At 38.9% G+C, this 19,458-nt stretch overlaps 2 protein-coding genes across 2 annotated transcripts; one reads left to right on the top strand and one right to left on the bottom strand.

The window, feature by feature from the left end:
* Window positions 1-652: 652 nt before the first annotated feature.
* On the top strand, window positions 653-7,989 carry LOC139947356 (uncharacterized). Its single transcript, XM_071945254.1, has 4 exons — window positions 653-830; window positions 6,128-6,217; window positions 6,614-6,877; window positions 7,709-7,989. Exons 1-4 carry the CDS (start codon window positions 653-655, stop codon window positions 7,987-7,989), a joined length of 813 nt encoding a protein of 270 aa, XP_071801355.1.
* Window positions 7,990-12,928: 4,939 nt separating this feature from the next.
* On the bottom strand, window positions 12,929-16,127 carry LOC139947355 (neuropilin-1-like). The gene is made up of 5 exons (XM_071945253.1): window positions 15,902-16,127; window positions 14,462-14,739; window positions 14,260-14,323; window positions 13,176-13,504; window positions 12,929-13,075 (listed from the first exon to the last, which is right to left on the bottom strand). The coding sequence occupies exons 1-5, from the start codon at window positions 16,125-16,127 to the stop codon at window positions 12,929-12,931; spliced, it is 1,044 nt and encodes a 347-aa protein (XP_071801354.1).
* Window positions 16,128-19,458: the final 3,331 nt, after the last annotated feature.

Raw genomic sequence — 19,458 nt, 5'->3', positions numbered from 1 at the left:
CGAAGATGTTGATTCTCTTCAGGAGTACTCAATCTCTTGATGCCTGTAAATATAAAAAAATATATAAAAAGGTTACTTTTACATAAAAAATGAACCTTTGACCCTAACCATCCTGGGGTCGATTTCGCCAATGGTTAGAAAGATGAAAAAACAGTGAAAGTTTCAGCAAAATAGGTTAATTGGTTCTACTTGCTGAGAAAACAGAAAGAAGCAAACCCTGTCACAGTAGCGATGAATCCAGCCGAGGTAACGATTTTTATACATCAACAAATTTGCTTTTTTTCCCAAACATTAAAAAAAGTATTGGCCAAGGGTTTCCATATGGACACGAACCCTTTGTCACTGATTTTTGTTCCTGTTTTCACAGGTAAAATATAAAACCTCTAAAACAAAAGGAACCTATTTGTATATCAAAATATTGGCGGGATTTACGTTATTTTTCAAAGTGTTAATGTCAATTTTCAATTTGAAGTGGCACAATTTCTAATCAAACACAAGTAAAAAATCGGCCAGGGGTTTCCTTACGGGTGGCGAACCCTTTGTCACTGAATTTTTGCTCTTCTGTTTTCAAAGTTTAAATAGAAAACCAAATAGTTGGGGGCTTGTTTTTCAGAACTAATAAATCACCTTATATGAAGTGGCGCTTTTTTCAATGGACAAACACAGTCAAACAATCGGCCTCCTCATCAGTAAGACATCTCTGTGTCATCAGGTCATCATCGTTGCCGACGTCGCCGTCGCTGGTGGTGATTTCATCTCCTTGTTCCAGAGAGCTCTTGTCTTGAGATCTCTAATTGAGAGAGATCCGAAGATATTGATTCTCTTCAGGAGTACTCAATCTCTTGATGCCTGTAAATATAAAAAAGTAAATAAAAAAATTACTTTTACATAAAAAATGAACTTTTGACCCTTACCATCCTGGGGTCGATTTCACAAATGGTTAGAAAGATGAAAAAACAGTGAAAGTTTCAGCAAAATAGGTTATTTGGTTCTATTTGCTCAGAAAACAGAAAGAAGCAAAACCCTGTCACAGTAGCGATGAATCCATCCAAGGTAAAGATTTCGACACATCAACAAATTATGTTTGCTTTTTTGCCCAAACATTTAAAAATAATTGGCCAGGGATTTTCTTACAGACTGTCACTGATTTTTGCTCTCTGTTTTCACAGGTAAAATAAAAAACTATAATATTTAATATGAAGTGGCAATTTTTTCAATTAATAAAGAGCAGTTAAAAAATTGGCCAGAGGTTTGACAAACCCTTATCACTGAAGATTGCTATTCTAAGGCTTAGATACAAAACCTCTGATATAATACTGTTTCTAACCAAATATTTTGAGAGGGGAGAGGGTTATTTTCAAAAATAAATTAATTATTTAAAAATCGCCTTTCAGAAATGAAGTGGTTCTAAACACAGTTAAAAAATTGGCCAGAAGTTTCCCTACGGGTGGCGAACCCATATCAATGAATTTTGCTCTTCTTGAGAGTTAAATATAAAACCTCAGAAATGAAACAAAACTATTTCTAACCAAATATTTGGGGAAGGGGGGAGGGTAAATTTCAAGTTACCAAATAAAAAATAAAAAGTGCCTTTTAAAAAGAAGTGGTACAGTTTTCAATTAAACACAGTTAAAAAATTGGCCAGCGGTTTCCCTACGGATGGCGAACCCATACCACTGAATGTTGCTTTTCTTAAGAGTTAAATATAAACCCTCTGAAATAAGACAAATAATTCTAACCAAATATTTGGGGAGGGGAGGGGGTAATTTTCAAAAATTACCAAATTTAAAAAAAAAATTGCCTCTAAAAATGAAGTAGTACTAAAACACAGTTTAAAAATTGGCCAGAGGTTTCCCTACGGGTGGCGAACCCATATTTATCACTGAATGTTGCTCTTTTTTAAGAGTTTAATATAAAACCTCCGAAATAAAACAAAACTATTTCTAACCAAATATTTGGGGAGGGGAGGGTAAAAATGGAAGTGATACTAAACAGTTAAAAAATTGACCAGGGGTTTCCTTACGGGTGGCAAACCCATATCACTGAATGTTGCTCTTCTCAAGAGTTAAATATAAACCCTCTGAAATAAGACAAATAATTCTAACCAAATATTTGGGGAGGGGAGAGGGTAATTTTCAAAAATTACCAAATCATAAAAAAAATCGCCTTTAAAAATGTAGTACTAAAACACAGTTAAAAAAATTGGCCAGAAGTTTCCCCACGGGTGGCGAACCCATATTTATCACTGAATGTTGCTCTTCTTAAGAGTTGAATATATAACCTCTGAAATAAAACAAAACTATTTCTAACCAAATATTTGAGGGAGGTGGGGGGGAGAGTCATTTTCAAAAACTACCAAATTTTAAAACAAATCGCCTTTTAAAATGAAGTGATACATTTTTCAACTAAACACTGTTAAAAAAATGGCCAGAGGTTTCCCTACAGTTGGCATAGAACCTTTATCACTGAATTTTGCCGTTTTCAAAGGTATATAAAACCTCTGAAATAAAATTAAAAAGTACCAACAAAGAACTTTTGGGTTGCTTTTTTTTTCTTCAAAATTTACAAAATGATAAACCACCTTTTATTCAAAACGAAATTGTGCCTTTTTCTTTCAAACCATTTCATAATTGACCTGAGGTCCCCCTACAGGTGGCAAACCCTTTACACTGATTCGTTTTTGTGTCTTCCTTGAAGAAAAACAAAATGGTAAAGCTAAATATTTTGGGCGTTATATTCTTCAAAAGAAACCATTATGCAATAAATCACCTAATGAGTTTCATCTATTGTGCATGTTATTTTTCATAAACCAATTTTAAAAATTCAGAGTAATATAAATGTTGAAACCTCTGAAAGAAAAAAGAAAAAGAAAATGTTTTGGTGGTTACAGCAGGGGCAACTAAACAACAATAATGAACAAACATTTCTGTATGTAAATATCAAGATATAAACCTAAACAATTTGGACAATTCCTAAGACATGTAAGATAAAACTCCAGTGTTTCACTCACCAGTGGTCCTAGGTCTTTCTGGCAACGACGACCTCCTGACAACCTTCAACATTCTTGTGAGAGTTGAGACGCAGGTATGAATGATAGACCACAACATGTGATGCAGCTGTAATGAGAAGGAAGACAATAAGTGACTTTTCATTCATTCAAAAAATGCTGTCTGTGCTATTATTGGTAGTGATATATAATATGCGGTCATCGCTGAGTGATACAAAGAAGAAAAAAATCACTGATAATATTAATAAAAACAACTTTACACAAGTGTTACATTTTGTTGAAAATCTGTGAAAGGAATGTAATTTTTATATCAAAAAAAAAAAAAGTAGTAAATATTTTTTGTCAACTACAAATTATCAGTCACAGGTCATTTACATCATCAGAGTCAAAGTCATTGAGCTGAATTTGCATTGATGTATTTAATATTCAAAGTCTGAGTGTTGCGATCATGCATCAGCCTCCTCCCCCACCGCCTCCTTGACCACGTCCGGACCCCGCCTACCCCTTTTATAAATAACGCACAAGTCAAGGGGGTTATCACACACAACTTTACAAGCTCCGGTTTCCACAATAAATATATATATTCCAAACTTACTTTTTGCATTTACTTTGTGAACACATGTCTTGCACTTCATAACTACCGTTTCTTTTTCAGGAAACGGTAAAATGGAGCCAAATGCGGGCAAAATTCTCTCGAAGAAGCAAGTCACTCCTCTCCGTCCATGTTTTTGAGAAATTCTGATACCGCATGCGTTTCTGAATGGGACACACGTGATTTATCAAGCTCGACTTCATCTATACGTTCAGCGTTGAATTTGGTTTAGGGTATCTGACTAAGTATTTAAATAGGAATCGCGCCCTCTGTCGGCGGATTGTAGAGTCTCCCGCGTAAAGTTAATGGGCCTGCATTAGATGGTTAATTGATGCACTTGCTGGATGATTTTGATTAATTCTGGTTAAAAAATACCACTCTATGAAAACACCAAGCGCAACAGGATAAAAAAATGAAATTAAGCAAACAACATCCCCAAATACGAACCACACCACGAGAAATCCCTTCCAAATACTACTAATAATCATTATAGAACCGTTACAAAAGTTGTCACTCACAAAGATGCAAAAAAAAAACACGAAATAATATTATTATATGATTTTGTTTCACCTTGATAATGCTGGAAAATTGCCCCTCGCTATGTTTATGTTGAAATATGTTTATGTTGAAGTTGTCTTACCATGTATCAGTTTCCTTTGTGTTTACTAATAAGCGTTTGGTTGGGTTTCATCATCATTAGCTTCGACAAGTCAACTGTGAAGGGGAAAATTAATAATGATCTACAAATTAATAAGTAGATGGATTCACCAATGCGTAGGCCTACCATTGACTATCTAGTTTTATTTTGATGCTTCTTTTTATTCTACAAACAAAAGCTATAGCGAGGTTTCCTCCTACCGCTTAATACAGTGTACCGCTTTAGGTGGCTGGCGGTCCAGTGGCTCATTGGTTTTAACCCTCTAGTCCCTGCACCGCCCGAGTTTTCTGAAAACTAATACTTAAAGATTCTTGCAGTTAATTACTGGAATCGTAGTTCAAATTTTAAAAGATAGCCACAGCTTAATTTTTATGCACAATTTGAACCTTGATATTTGTATAAAAGTACAAGTTCGCATGAGAACAATAAATGTCTCTCGTTAAACGGCTACGGTAATTTTTATGGCGAATTGATTGTTTGTAATGATAAAATGGACACAATAGCTTTTCAAGGCTTTTATCTGACTCAATGATTATACTGATTAAATGCGAAGGCGTGAGTTTTCGACAATATTATCATGAATGATGAATAAATACAGTTTCCTTTGTGTTTACTAATGAGCGTTTTGTTGGGGTAAGAGCTAAATTATTTCACCATGATTAGCTTCATTAGCTTAATAATGACTATCGAGGATTCTTTTGATGTTCCCTTTTTTCTACAAACACAAGCTAGCAAGGTTTCCTCCTACCACATACAATATATCGATAGGCGGCTGGGCGGTCCGGTGGCTAAATGGATAAAGGAACATAACAGGGTTGTTTTGTTTTGGCACTGGACACCTTTTGTAATTTGTCAAAGACCAGTCTTCTGACTTGGTCTCACTTGTCTCAACATTATGCGTAAAATAACAAGCCTGTGAACATTTGAACTCACAGGTTAGCACGAAAAATATGCGTCATCTTGCACACTTTTCAAAGAGTAAGCACCGGAAGGTTAGCAAAACTTTAATGGGAGACTTTTGGGATGCTTGGTGGCAGCAGACTTACCAGGTAAAATCCATTGTTCTCGGTCATAGACCTTATCGCAAATACCAATGCGCAAGCGCAAACTGTTGAATGAGGTGCATTGTGGGATATATATGAATCAAATTTGTAATCAGCTAGACCACAATGCACCTAATTCCAAGCTTTACGCGCGCGCCCCAGTATTTGCGAAAAGGTCTATGAGCGCACGCTCAGAACTACGTATAACAATTTAAATTTACCTGGTAAGTCTGCTGCCACCTAGCGTCCCAAAGTCTCCCATTGTGTGTGTTTAATATTACGGTTTGCAGCGCTATGAAATGGAAATCGCACAGTAAGCACAACATCGGCCATTAAGCAGCGCCATGAACATGTGCCCTGGTAAATACATTGTTCTCGGTAATTGCGCATGCTCAAAACTACGTATGATATGGAGTGCGTTTTAGCGACCCCAACCAAAAACTGTTTCTGACGTCAAAACCAATACGGTAACCGAGCTCACAACTCGGTTATCGTTCAGTCTGAACAGCAGAACCAACGACCAACAACCGAATCAGTTTTTGGTTGGGGTCGCCAAAACGCACTTCAATAGACATTTTCGCAAATACCATTACGCACGCGCAGACTGTTGAATGGGGTGCATTGTGGGATAGGTATGGATCAAATTTGATCACCAGCTACACCACAATGCACCTAATCCCAAGCTTTACGCGCGCGCTCCAGTATTTGCGAAAAGGTATAATATACGTTAGGTGGCAGCAGACCTAGGTAATACCTAGTAAGTCTGCTGCCACCTAGCGTTCCAAAGTCTCACATTCAAAGTACACAATAATTTATTGCTCTTATAGAGGTCACTGTTCATCCCTGGTGGAAGGTGGACTTGGTGACCAACCACTGCCTCGGTCGTATCACCCTTGTCAACAGAGGAGAGTGCTGTAGTAAGTTCACATTTTTATTTTCTCAAAGGTGTTCTTTTAAGGACATGGCTTACTGAAGTAAACGCAGTCTGCTTGTAATATTTGAAGGAAGTCCCGTCCTCATGCAAGAGGTCCCTAAAAGAATATCCGCCATAAAAATGTACCTAATCCCGAGAATTAACCATTTCTGGCATAAATTCACGAGCCTTAGTGTGATGGCAGATGTTCAGATGGGCGTGGTCCTTGTAATGCAGATTGGGCAGGCGAGAGCGCTGTTTATATCATACCCTTAAAACAACGAACGAAGAACGCCCATGCTTTGACATAATTAACGTTGTCAATTCTTATGTATTGTAATAACTCATTAATATTTGTTACATGTTTTACTTAGTATTTCAAAACTGTTCAACTTTACAGGCGATCGTTTGTTTGGCGCCATCGTTAGGGCCGGCATAGAGAGCGACATTTTTCAAAACGCCGCGTGTGGGTTACCAATGACATCAGACCAAGCATCGATCCTTGTGGCACACATACAGTTTTTATGTGACCCTCCCGTGATTGCTCGGCACGTCAGTGTGGACGATGATAAGACGTTTCAAACCGACGAGTATGCCAGCTCACTGACACTGTGTGAAGTGAAGATTGAAGAGTACAGCATGGACGAATGCCCTCAAACAACAAGTAAGAAACTACAATTGTTTCTATTTTTTTTTTTTTATGTGGGAAGTATTCTTTCTGCATGGAATCCACTCCGGATTTTCGGCAATATTATCTCTAAAAAAAAAAAATTGTGACCGGCTTTTGAAAATAATTATTTCAGGTGTTGGTTTTAATGTTTACATCTACATTTTTTATATAGGACTAAAACAATAACGGTTCCAAAAAAATGTATTTGCCTCTAAGCGATAACGCTTTTAGGTTTAAAAATGAAGAAAGAAATTAATGTATTAAAACAGGAGATCGGTTTTCATCTAAATTTACTTGCCTCAGAGTAACGATCTTGATCAAGGACAAAATTAATTAGTTCGACGAGCGGCAGTTGAATCATGAACCCTTACCGTCTGCTGATCAGAAACACGAGAGCTTGAGCTCGATGGCCGTAACCGCTCTGCATTAACACGCCACTAAATATTATTAAGCTGGGTATTATTATTGTTATTATTATTGGCTTATTAAAAATGCAAACATTGCGACCAGAAATCCGAATTGCGGATGCATATACAGAGTTTAACCATTTTGCAAGTAAAAAAAAAGAAAAACAAATACAGCGCTAACACACATCGGTGTATGAGCAAAAACCAAAATTATTATTCTTTATCCCCGATGCAAATTGAACATCTATTACAAAATAAAATCTTTAAATTATATACATACACAATGAAACTATTTAAAAAGACCAAACACAAAACAAAAGCAAAAACACCAACAATTGAGATTTTTAAAACCTTCAAAACAAAACTGTGCCAGCCAGTGATATGTTACTAATGACAGTATATATTTTTTTGCTGACAGCCATTGCTGAGCCTACAACTGCTACGGTCGTAGAAGACCCATCGTTCTCCATGCCTCGCATGTCCACAATGATGTTCAACGGACAAGTTGAATGTGTCGACGATTCACGCCCTCTGTTGGCCGAAGTAAAGTCAATCATGCAATGCTTTAAGAGGTGTAAGATGGATAAAAGCTGCTTGTCTTTCGACTACGTCATGACTTCTGGTCAGTGCAGGCTCTACGATGTAAAGGCTGAAAACTTGAAGGCAGATGATCAGCCAGGCTGCGTAGTCCGTGGCTAGACCAGTATTGAGTTATTCTTATTCTCATATTTATTTTGACCAATCAGACAAGAAGTCACTAAATTAGTTTACAATGTGTTTAAAAAGCCAGTAATATTAATAATGATAACACTAAGTTCCTACGTTTCTGTGTTTAATATTCTCTTCAGACCTGTCATTTTGAATCGTCAGCAATTTATGTTTTTAAACGTAGGGCTGTAAAAAGAGCCAACCTACATAGACTTTAGCTGCCCTTTTTTTGGAAAAGATATTAATATTAATCAACGATGTATCATTTTATGTTGGGAAGAAGGATGGGCCAACCCACATGGGCAAGGTATGCAAAGGATCATACTATTGTGTGTCGTATGGAAAAGACATGTGGTCGATTTCACAGAGATATTCCTGACTTAGGACTATAACATTAGGCATAGTCCTCATAGTCCAGTCAAACTGCAGCTGGACCTGGAAAAATTGCAACAGAATTTATTTCAACTGTTATGGGGTCTATAGACACCCAAGTTTAACATATCAAAAGTCCTCCAAAATCCAAGTGGCGGAAAGCCGTCAAATTTGCATAAGTATGTTAATTAGTTTCCGCCATTAGCTGAAAATGAAAAAACATGCATATCTTGACAACAAAGAAGGCTAGCATGCTCAAAATGGTTTCTACACCCATGTTTTCATGGTCAAGGAGTCCAATGAAGAAAGGAATAACCTTTAAAAAGTGACGAAAAGTCTTCAAGTTTGCATAATTGTGTTAATTAGTTTCCGCCATTAGCTGAAAATGAAAAACCATGCATATCTTGACAACAAAGAGGGCTAGCATGCTCAAAATGGTGTCTATACCCATGTTTTCATGGTCAAGGAGTCCAATGATGAAAGGAATAACCTTCATAATGTGCCGAAAAGTCTTAAAATTTGCATAATTGTGTTAATTAGTTTCCGCCATTAGCTGAAAATGAAAAAACATGCATATCTTGACAACAAAGAAGGCTAGCATGCTCAAAATGGTTTCTACACCCATGTTTTCATGGTCAAGAAGTCCAATGAAGAAAGGAATAACCTTTTAAAAGTGTTGGAAAGCTCTCAAATTTCCAAAATTATGTTAATTAGTTTCCGCTATTAATTAGCGGAAAATGAAAAAAAAAGGCAAATCTTTAAAACAAAGAAGGCTACGAGCTTAAAATGGTGTCTATACCCATGTTTTCATGGTCGAGGAGTTCAATGAAAAAATGAATATCCTTTCAAAAGTGTTGGAAAGCCTTCAAATTTGCAAAGTTATGTTAATTAGTTTCTTCCATTGGTGGAAAAACATGCATATCTTTCATTAGGTGCAGGTGGCAAGTCAGTTTTCACTGGCAACAGGTTCTGTTTGACCATTGCCAATTCAGTTGAGCGAGAGGTTGTCTTCAGCCGACGCATTCTCGGGAAACTCTGATGATCGTGTTGAATCATTCGTCAGCTGATTTACGAATGTTAGTCTCCTCCTGCCCTTGCTGTTGTTTCCATCCATGGGTTCACAAAGAATAAGGGTGCCCACAGCTAGCTCTGGATGGCGGACAGAGTGGCCAGTCAGCCTCATCCTTCGTTCCTTGATTGACAGATGATTGACGATGCCCTTGGTAGGGCATCGTAGGGCTTGGAGTTGGGCATACGGTCCTCTTAAATATAGTGCACATCAAAGGACATCCGTGTATACCATTCTTGTTTAGACGCCGTCTAGTGCTCTTTCTTGATTGGCTATCAGAGTCCATGTCTTGACTCGATACAGAAGTACAGACTCAACTGTAGCAACGAACAGCGACTCTTGATGATATCGTTGAGACCAGCTCTCCACAGATGCTCTTGCCAGGAAGGGCCTTCCGTGCCAAAGCTCTCCTCACTCTTTCTCACTCTCAGTTGATCATATGAGGACGCCAAGGTATTTAAGCTCTTCAATGACCTCTAGGGGAGCTCTAGGGTCTGCCCACAGAGTTGATTTATCAACTCAGTGGGCAGACCGTCAATATCGTTGTCTTCTTCGAGTTGAGCTGCAGGCCAACTCGGCTGCACTAGAGCTAACCAGCTGCAAGCAGTTTGTGTGCCTCATCCACTGTGTCTGAGAGGAGAGATGTCGTCAGCATAGTCAAGGCCTGTAATCACTACAGCTGGCACTCTCCTTCTCCGGCGCTCGGCAAGCGTAGAGCCTAGCTCTTCCTCCCTGCTTTTGATATCAGACCTCAAAGCAATCCATGACGAGCACGAACACGAATAATGCTAGTGTGTCCCCCTGTAGAGCTCCAGCCGTGATTTCAAAGAGGTATGTGGTACCATCTGGGGTGACCACCTTAGCCCACAAATTGTTGTAGCTTGCAGTGATTGACTTTTCTGGACTCCATGCTCGAAGGATCTCAATGAGCTTGCATCGGTGTACAGTGCCATTGGCTTTCTAGAAGTCGATGAAGGTATATGACACATGACATGTTCTTGTCACTGACTCCGACCAGTATTTGCCTCAGGGCAAGGATCTGCCCAGTTGTGGTTCTCTTTGGACGGAAACCATGAGTCAGAATCAGAAAGTTGTATGTCTTCATGACAAGATAAGACAGAATGATCCCCGGTATAGTTATCTGGTGTAGAGAGGTGGCCCGATTTGGGTAGTGGTATGATGTTAAGAGTTAAAACCAACTCATCGTGGGTAGATCTCCCAACTTGTTGGCTTTGTTCCAGTGGGACATCATGAGTAGCTCGTGTGCCCAACCACAATCCAGTCGATTTAAGTCATCGTTCCCCCCCCCCCTCATTCTTGAATTTGGTAGTAACTTCGCATACTGTGGAACTTTGCAGATGCCTCAGTAGGTGCCAAATTGCTAGCCTCAACATATTTCGAGCTCTGTCAGTCTGTTAAAGTCTACTGAAGTTCTTCAATCGCAGTTTATTAAGAACGGTGTTTTGATCCCCGCTGTAGAGAAATGCAGTGCCTTTTCATCAACATGGATGATCTTCCTTTGGGCTTTCCACCATGAAAGTATCAGCCACTTTTGACAGTCATGCCCAACAGCGATCCATGCGACGAACGACACCCTTCCAGGAAGTATTTGATGATATATGGGTGCTTCTACAAAATGTCCAAAAAGCCATTGCAGCATCCCTTGTCCAATGACACTGTACTTGTTGGGATGACACCGACCTGTTAGTGCTACTTCTCACCATGCATATACTATAAGGCAGATCCTTATTCGTCATGCCAAAGCCGAAACAAAATAAAAATCGCATGTGGAACATCCGGAAGGAGGAGCTTGGCCCTTCTGTGTGCTCAAGGCTACTTTTTGTACTTTGGGGTGTGACACGACACCAAGGCTGTATGGCATTGGAAACCAAGTAGGCCAGTCCCCACGATCCGTACCAATGAATTGTCAAAAGTGGCTGATACTTTCATGATTGAAAGAACAAAGAAAGAGGACATCATCCATGCTTGTGAAAAGACCCTTGCATTCCTCTTAAGTGAGATCAAGAAACTGGTCTTAACAAACTCTGATTCAAGAACTTCTATACACGGGTATAAACACCATTTTGAACATGCTAGTCCTCCCTCTTTGTTTTAAAAATATGTTTTTCACTTTCAGCTAATGACGGAAATTCATTAACATAAAAATTAGCAAATTTGAAGGCTTTTCGACACTTTTGCAGGTTATTCCTTTCTTCACTGGACTCCTTGACCATGAAAACACGGGTATATACACCATTTTGAGCATGCTAGCCCTCTTTGTTACCGAGATATGCATGTTTTGCCACTAATGACAGAAACTAATTAACATAATTATGCAAATTTGAAGGCTTTTCTACACTTTTGAAAGGTTATTTATTTCTTCACTTGACTCCTTGACCATGAAAACATGGGTATAGACACCATTTTGAGCATGCTAGCCCTCTTTGTTGTCAAGATATGCATGGTTTTTCATTTTCAGCTAAAGGCGGAAACTAATTAACACAATTATGCAAATTTGAAGACTTTTCGTCACTTTTTAAAGGTTATTCCTTTCTTCATTGACTCCTTGACCATGAAAACATAGGTATAGACACCATTTTGAGCATGCTAGCCCTCTTTGTTGTCAAGATATGCTTGTTTTTTTTCATTTTCAGCTAATGGTGGAAACTAAATTAACATAATTATGCAAATTTGACGGCTTTCCGCCACTTGGATTTTGGAGGACTTTTGATATGTTAAAGGAACACGTTGCCTTGGATCGGACGAGTTGGTCAAAACAAAAGCGTTTGTAACCGTTTTTTATAAAATGCATATGGTTGGAAAGATGTTTTAAAAGTAGAATACAATGATCCACACAAGTTTGCCTCGAAATTGCGTGGTTTTCCTTCTACTGTGCGAACTAACATGGTCGGCCATTTATGGGGGTCAAAATTTTGACCCCCATAAATGGCCGACGTGTTAGTCGACGAGGTGAAAGGAAAACCACGCAATTTCGAGGCATGTTTGTGTGGATCATTGTATTCTACTTTTACAACATCTTTCTACCCATATGCATTTTATAAAAAACGGTTACAAACGCTTTTAAAAGACCAACTCGACCGATCCAAGGCAACGTGTTCCTTTAAATTTGGGTGTTTATGGAACCCATAACCGTTGAAATCAATTCTGTTGCAATTTTTTCCAGGTCAAGCCAGTATTTCTGATAGATTGACTGGACTATCAGTTAAAAGGAATTTGATATCATTCTTATCTTATGGTCATAAAATCAATCTGTCATTAAAGCCACATAAATTTTCTTTTTAATAAAATTATAGCCGAAGTATTACTTTGCAAAAGAGGGTAACAAAAGGTGATATTTAAATTGCTAAGCAAAGACGGTGACGTCACAAGATCACAAAATGGTTATTATTGTATGTGTCAGATTTGTTTTATATTATTTCGCTTTACAAAAGTAACGTTGGGCTTTTACTGCATGTAATTGAGGCAACTTTATTTACAGCCACTGGCAAGCAGTTCAAAACGCAGCGCGATGGCACCATACCACTCAACGGGCACGATGCGAATCTTGACCGCCAAGACGGGCTTGAAGAAGCGCCTCTCCACGATGCTGTCTCCATCGGTGTTGCCATTGAATATCTAAAAAGTGGATAAATAACGTAAATAAATTTTTATTTTCGTAATGAGAGATTTTTATATTTCAAAAAATTGTAAACCAAGGGAAGCTATATCAGCATACCTGAGTTTGGCCAAGTTGGTCATTCACATCAACAAGGCCTGCCGGTGAGGGCGGTTCGAACTGCACTTTGTACTTTGTCACCCACTGGGCGTTTCCACCGTTACGCCCCTGTATGAGTACCCCAGTGACGTAGGTCGGGTTGCCTAAATCCACCTGTATCCACGGGTTGGTATCCTCAACCTCAGCATGCCATGCTCCTATGGTATTATCATCAGGCGGTAGCTTGTTGAGACGGCCACCAGCCGCTGTTGACTTTCGACGTCCGTTGTAGTTACTTGATGCAGAGAGGCTCTCATCGGAGATTGAACCATCTTCAAGACCGAGCTTCTCTGGATCGGGAACAGAAAGATACATTAAATATTGTGACTATAATGATAAGGAAAGGTTTGCGATAACACCATGTTACGACTATCTCTAATGAGTTGGGGTGGTTCTGAAAAGAACCGTTGGTTTAACTCGACGTTTCGATCAGTATGCTCTGATCGTCTTCTGGAGAATGACGATCAGAGCATACTGATCGAAACGTCGCGTTAAACCAACGGTTCTTTTCAGAACCCCCCCCCCCAAACTCATTAGAGATAGTCGTTACATGGTGTTAGCGCAAGCCTTTTCATATCGTAATTCCACCATGCAAAGTTTCAAATCCTACAGTGACTATAATGCCTTCAATAATAATACTTATAATAATCGATTTTTATATAACTCTTTATCACAACCCGAAGGGCGTCTCAAAGCGCTACACATCATTTAACCTTGTCACTAGGTCTTATTTCATTCCTTATACCATCTCAGCTCCCTTGAGAGTATACAGCCAGTGCTGCGAGTTACCAAGCTCTAAGCTAATCATTCACATAATCCATCTCTGCCCTCACAGGTACCCATATTTTTACCCCTGGGTGGAGAGAAGCAATCATTATTGTAAAGTGTCTTGATCAAGGACACACAGGTTAACCCTAAAAACTTGAGCCAGATGCTCTGACCCGCTGGGCCACGACACCCGCAATAATACAGAAAAAAAATCCACAGAATACAAACTTCTTTAATGCATTAGAAAATATTATGCCTCCTGTAACAATTTACTCACCAAAACTGGCATTCGAAGAAGTGCATTTCCCATTGTCTGACACATGACTGTTCTGTAGAGCAAGCTGGATATCAAACACAATTGTAATTTGTATTATTTCAAAAATACCTCTACAGTCATTGTCAAAATTTGGAGAAAAATATGATGTATAATATAAAAAACACGATAAATAAGTACAGGTGTAAATGAAATTAGCAAATACCTGACAAGTCCTTGGTTCTGCAGTTGCGTCGTAATACGAAACATACTGCATTCCTTGAAAGTTGTCGCAGGTTTGCTCTCCGATGGCGTTGTTCATCTGACAGAGTTGATTGATGTTATCGTAGTTGAAAGAAAAACATCCATGATGGCTGAGACACCGAACTGAACATCTGACGGCAGAGATACCTGAGATATTCATGAAGGACTGGCCTAGTAGGGCGTGGTGCTCTACCGGCTGGTACCAGACCCCTCGGTAAAGACCACTCACACTATAAGACGCTGAAACCTCAAGAAACATCTCAAACAAGAAAAACATCCAACTGCTGCGAACGGCCATTTTTATACTCCGGCTTTGTCATACAGTTTCACCGTTAACCGATAAACTAACAAAATAATTCAGTTATTCTCACGTATCAAGCTCGAGAAGTTTTGCGCGATTAAAAATTAACGCAATATTCGTTGCCATAGTTAATAATCAACACCTGTTTCTCTCATCACCTTTAAATAATTAAGGCCAGGGCCCACATTTCTTTTATTATTAATTTATTTATAATTATAATGTGTTGTCATGCAAGTCGCCAGACACACTTTGTAGACTACAATCAGCTATTGTTCCAGAGACTGTCGTCACCTACTTCTGGGGCTGAAACAGAGTTACCTCTTTTTGAAAGCCATTGGACCCTTTCGGTTCAGAAAAAAAAATAAAGGTTCACAGGTTTACAAATAACTTACAGGGTTTACAGAAGGCAATGGTGAAAGACTTCTCTTGAAATATTAGTCCATGAAATGCTTTACTTTTTGAGAAAACAGCAAAACAATATAAATTCTCGTTAACGAGAATTACGGATTTATTTTAAACACATGTCATGACACGGCGAAACGCGCGGAAACAAGGGTGGGTTTTTCTGTTGTTTTCTCCCGACTCCGATGACCGATTGAGCCCAAATTTTCACAGGTTTTGTTATTTGATATAGAAGTTGTGGTACACAAAGTGTGGGCCTTGGACAACACTGTTTACAGAAAGGGTCCAACGGCTTTAAAACCATTGGATACTTTCGGTAAACAGTATTGTCCAAAGGCACACACTTCGTGTATCACAACTTATATACAAAATAACAAACCTGTGAACATTTAGGCTCAAACGGTCTTTGGAGTCGGGAGTGCAAATTCCGCAGACATACACTTGACTGTTCTGTAGAGCAATCTAGAATTCAAGACATTTTGTACATTATTTTATGCAACAAAAAATATAAACAATTCCCTCAGTTTTTGGCTTTGTACAAAATGTAGACAAAATACGAATAATTAGTGCAAATGAATTAAGCAAATGCCTGTAGTGATAACTTACTGGTTTGGCAGTTGCGTCGTTAAACGAATGATGCAGCACTCCTTGAAGGTTGTCACAGACATGCTCAGCATTGGCGTTGTTCATCTGACATACTTGACTGATGTGATCGTAGTTGAAAGAGAAACATCCATGATGACTGAGACACCGAACTGAACATCTGACGGCAGAGATGCTCGAGATATTCATGAAGGACTGGCCTTGTAGGGCGTGGTGCTCTACCGGGTGGCACCCCTCGGTAAAGACCACTCACACTATAAGACGCTGAAACCTCAAGACACATCTCAAGCAAGAGGAAAATCAAACCACTCAAGACGGCCATTGTCTCACTCTGGCTTATCGTCGTAGAGTTTCACAGTTTACCGATAATTATCACGTTAAAAAATGAGCAGAATACCATTAAAATGTTCGTGTGGCGTTTTGTAGGTTGACTGGTAACAATTTTTGCGATGAGCTCCTTATGACAATTGATGTTTTGACAGTATAAGTTTCTGATTTTGACCCATTGTATTACCGTATATTTAGAGGAACACGTTGCCTTGGATCGGACGAGTTGGTCTATAAAAAGCGTTTGAAACCGTTTGTTATGAATATACATATGGTTAGAAAGATGTTTTGAAGGTAGAATATAATGATCCACACAATTAATAGGCCTCGAAATTGCGTGGTTTTCCTTTTACTTTGCGAACTAACACGTTCAGCCATTTATGGGACTAATACAATTATTAATAAATTGACTCCCATAAATGGCCGACCGTGTTTGTCGACGAGGTAAAAGGAAAACCACGCAGTTTCGAGTGATACTTGTGTGGATCATTTTATTCTACTTTTAAAATACCTTTCTAATCATATGGATTTAATAACAAATGAATACAAGAGCTTTCCAAAGACCAACTCGACCGATTCAAGGCAACGTGTTCCTTTAAAGGCAGTGGACACTATGGGTAATTACATATCTCTCAAAATGTTGCGATATGAAATTGCTCCTTGTTTGAGATGTTATGCACTAAAACACCAACACTAAAGGCCTGTCCCTATAAATTATAGAAATGGGTTATGAATAAATAGTTTCTGTACGCTGTAACTTGAATGAACGTCCATTAGGCACTCGCCAGTATGAGTGGTTTTGGTAAAGTGCAATGTATTATACATTAATGTTAGAAGTAGCTCTTTTTCCTGGAAAATTATTGCGCATTTCTCAGTCAAAAACGGTTTCTCAAAACAATAAGACTCTTTTTAGGTCAAACAGTGACAAGAAGGATATCAATTCTTACATTTTTAAATTGAGTTTTAAAGTAATCTATCCTGTGATGTACTGGCTTATCTGGTTCGTCAAATACTCCACACAGTTATCATTGCTACAAATTGATGACAAGTTATTGCATACTCTAGCAATGACCACCGGGGCACAATTGATATAGAGTGTTTTAAAGGAAGATTACAGAATTTGTTTTTGCTAACAACACAGTTGCTGGCGGTGTAAGCACTTTATGTATTCCATCATATACATATACTGACAAACCTGTAGAAGTCTGATATCGATCGGACATCTGGGTCACGAGACAATAGTGAAAACCGATTACAAGTTTTGCATTGCATCGATGCCAAAACAAAAATGAATAAAACGCTCACTGAGCGAGTTAGACTGAGCGAAACTAGATATTTCTCATCAAATATGACATTTCAGACGGAAATATTTCAAGGGGTGTTTTCTACTATCATCATCATTAGACTGTGTAAGTTTTAATGTAAATCTATGATCATCACGATTTTTGTTTCTTACCAATTATGTAACCTTCCTTTAAGCAGACAACTTTGCTGCACCTTTAGTAATAGTCAAATACCAGTCTTCTCACTTGGTGTATCTCAACATAATGCATAAAATAATAATCCTGTAAAAATTTGAACTCTAAGTCGTCGAAGTTGCGAGAGAATATTGGAAGAAAAAACACTCCTGTCGCACATGTTGTGTGCTTTCAGATGCTTGAATTCGAGACCTCAGGTGAGGTCTCGAATTCAATTCAAATATTTTAATGAAGACTGCTTCTTTCTCTAAAACAACTTTACTTCAGAGGGAGCCGTTTCTCACAATGTGTTATACTATCAACAGCTCTCTAGTGCTTGTTACTAAGTAAGTTTTTATGCTCACAATTATTTTGAGTAATTACCACTAGTGTACAGTGCCTTCAAGCAGACAACTTTGATATCTGATATATACAAATGCAATTTATAAAAATAAAAAAAGATTTTTTAAAGCAGTTATATAAAATTTTAGCTATAGTGCTCATCTTGAGTGCTTTTTATGAGAAAATTAATGAAATTTAATTTCTAAAATGAGTTTCCTGAGTAGATATTTAACTGTGTTAGTTCCTCCTCATCTTGAGTATTTTTTTTTTGAGTAAATTAATGAAATAATACAATTTTATTTCTATAATGAGTTTTCTGAGTAAAAATTTAACTGTGTTAGTTCCTCCTAATGTTCGACTCTGACTTCCTTTTTATAACCGAAAAGAACACGCCCATCTAAAAGGCCAATGAGCAACGATGATAAACAACATAAGTAGATTTTGTGGTTAAGTCGTTACATGCCTGTCGAGGTGATAGTGAGACGGCTATGTCGCAACTATCTTGCGAGACGGCTGCTAGCTCTGCGCGAGACGGCTGCGCTCACGACTAAGCTCTCATTTATTTTAATAAAGAGCAGTAGTTTTAAGGGCAGCAGTCTCGCGAGATAATGCGAGAGAGCCGTTTCGATATCACCGCGACAGACATTTTAACGACTTGTCCACAAGTCTCTATATTATATAATTATAGAGGCTTACTGTCAGAAATCTTTATAGAGTTTACTACATGGAAAGGGAGCTCAGGGGTTGATAGCGTTGGATCTTGTACACGCAAATGAAGAATTAGGAGACAAAGCATGTGTTGAGTTGTCAAAGACTAGTCTTTACAAAGCATGTTTTGAGTAGGCCCCTATGCCTATTCATTGTCATCGAAGGCAACAAACAACATCAGTAAAATAGTAGACTTTAAATTACAATAAGTAAACTTCATGTTGTTTTAGAGAGAGACTAAAAAAGAACGTGTGATAACTGCTTTTCTACCATTTCTTTCTCTGATTTCATTTCACTTTATCATCCTTTTTAAGTGCGTTTACCCCCACCCCCCCCCCCTCATCCTACTCACAGTCTAATTGTTGTTTCCAATGTCAGCATAAACCGTCTCCTCCTCCGTGTTGATGATTCTTGCTGATCCTCGCGATAGATTCAAGTCAGCGTAGATCAGACCTTCCACATTCCTCTGTCTTGGGTCATCCTTGACGAGACCGTCCTCACCACGGTCTGCCGTCTGCTCTGGCCCGGCCTGGGCTTGGTGGGTCATGGTGCTGGCTCGGTGTTTGAAGAGATGGTATGGAATGACGCGAGGAGGTTTCTGACCGGACGCAACGCGTCCTGGTACCGGCAAATCCTTCACAGCGACGGTTGGTTTCTGATGCTCAGACGCGACGCGTCCTGGTACCGGCAAATCCTTTACAGCGACGGTTGGTTTCTGACCGGACACGACGCGTCCTGGTACCGGCAAATCCTTCACAGTGACGGTTGGTTTCTGACGCTCAGACGCGACGCGTCCCGGTACCGGCAAATCCTTAACAG

This window comes from Asterias amurensis, chromosome 14, assembly GCF_032118995.1.
Source record: "Asterias amurensis chromosome 14, ASM3211899v1".
Taxonomy (NCBI): domain Eukaryota; kingdom Metazoa; phylum Echinodermata; class Asteroidea; order Forcipulatida; family Asteriidae; genus Asterias; species Asterias amurensis.
This window is presented reverse-complemented; position numbering and strand designations above follow the sequence as displayed.

Excerpts from the sequence above, each read along its gene's own strand:
- LOC139947355 (XM_071945253.1), bottom strand. The coding sequence starts at position 16,127 with ATGGCCGTCTTGAGTGGTTTGATTTTCCTCTTGCTTGAGATGTGTCTT. Across the intron at positions 14,740-15,901 it reads ACTACGATCACATCAGTCAA|CGTCTTATAGTGTGAGTGGT; the intron begins GTATGTCAGATG and ends TTGAGGTTTCAG. Across the intron at positions 14,324-14,461 it reads CAGAACCAAGGACTTGTCAG|CTTGCTCTACAGAACAGTCA; the intron begins GTATTTGCTAAT and ends TTTGATATCCAG.
- LOC139947356 (XM_071945254.1), top strand. The coding sequence starts at position 653 with ATGGACAAACACAGTCAAACAATCGGCCTCCTCATCAGTAAGACATCT. Across the intron at positions 831-6,127 it reads GATATTGATTCTCTTCAGGA|AGGTCACTGTTCATCCCTGG; the intron begins GTACTCAATCTC and ends TTGCTCTTATAG. Across the intron at positions 6,878-7,708 it reads CGAATGCCCTCAAACAACAA|CCATTGCTGAGCCTACAACT; the intron begins GTAAGAAACTAC and ends TTTTGCTGACAG.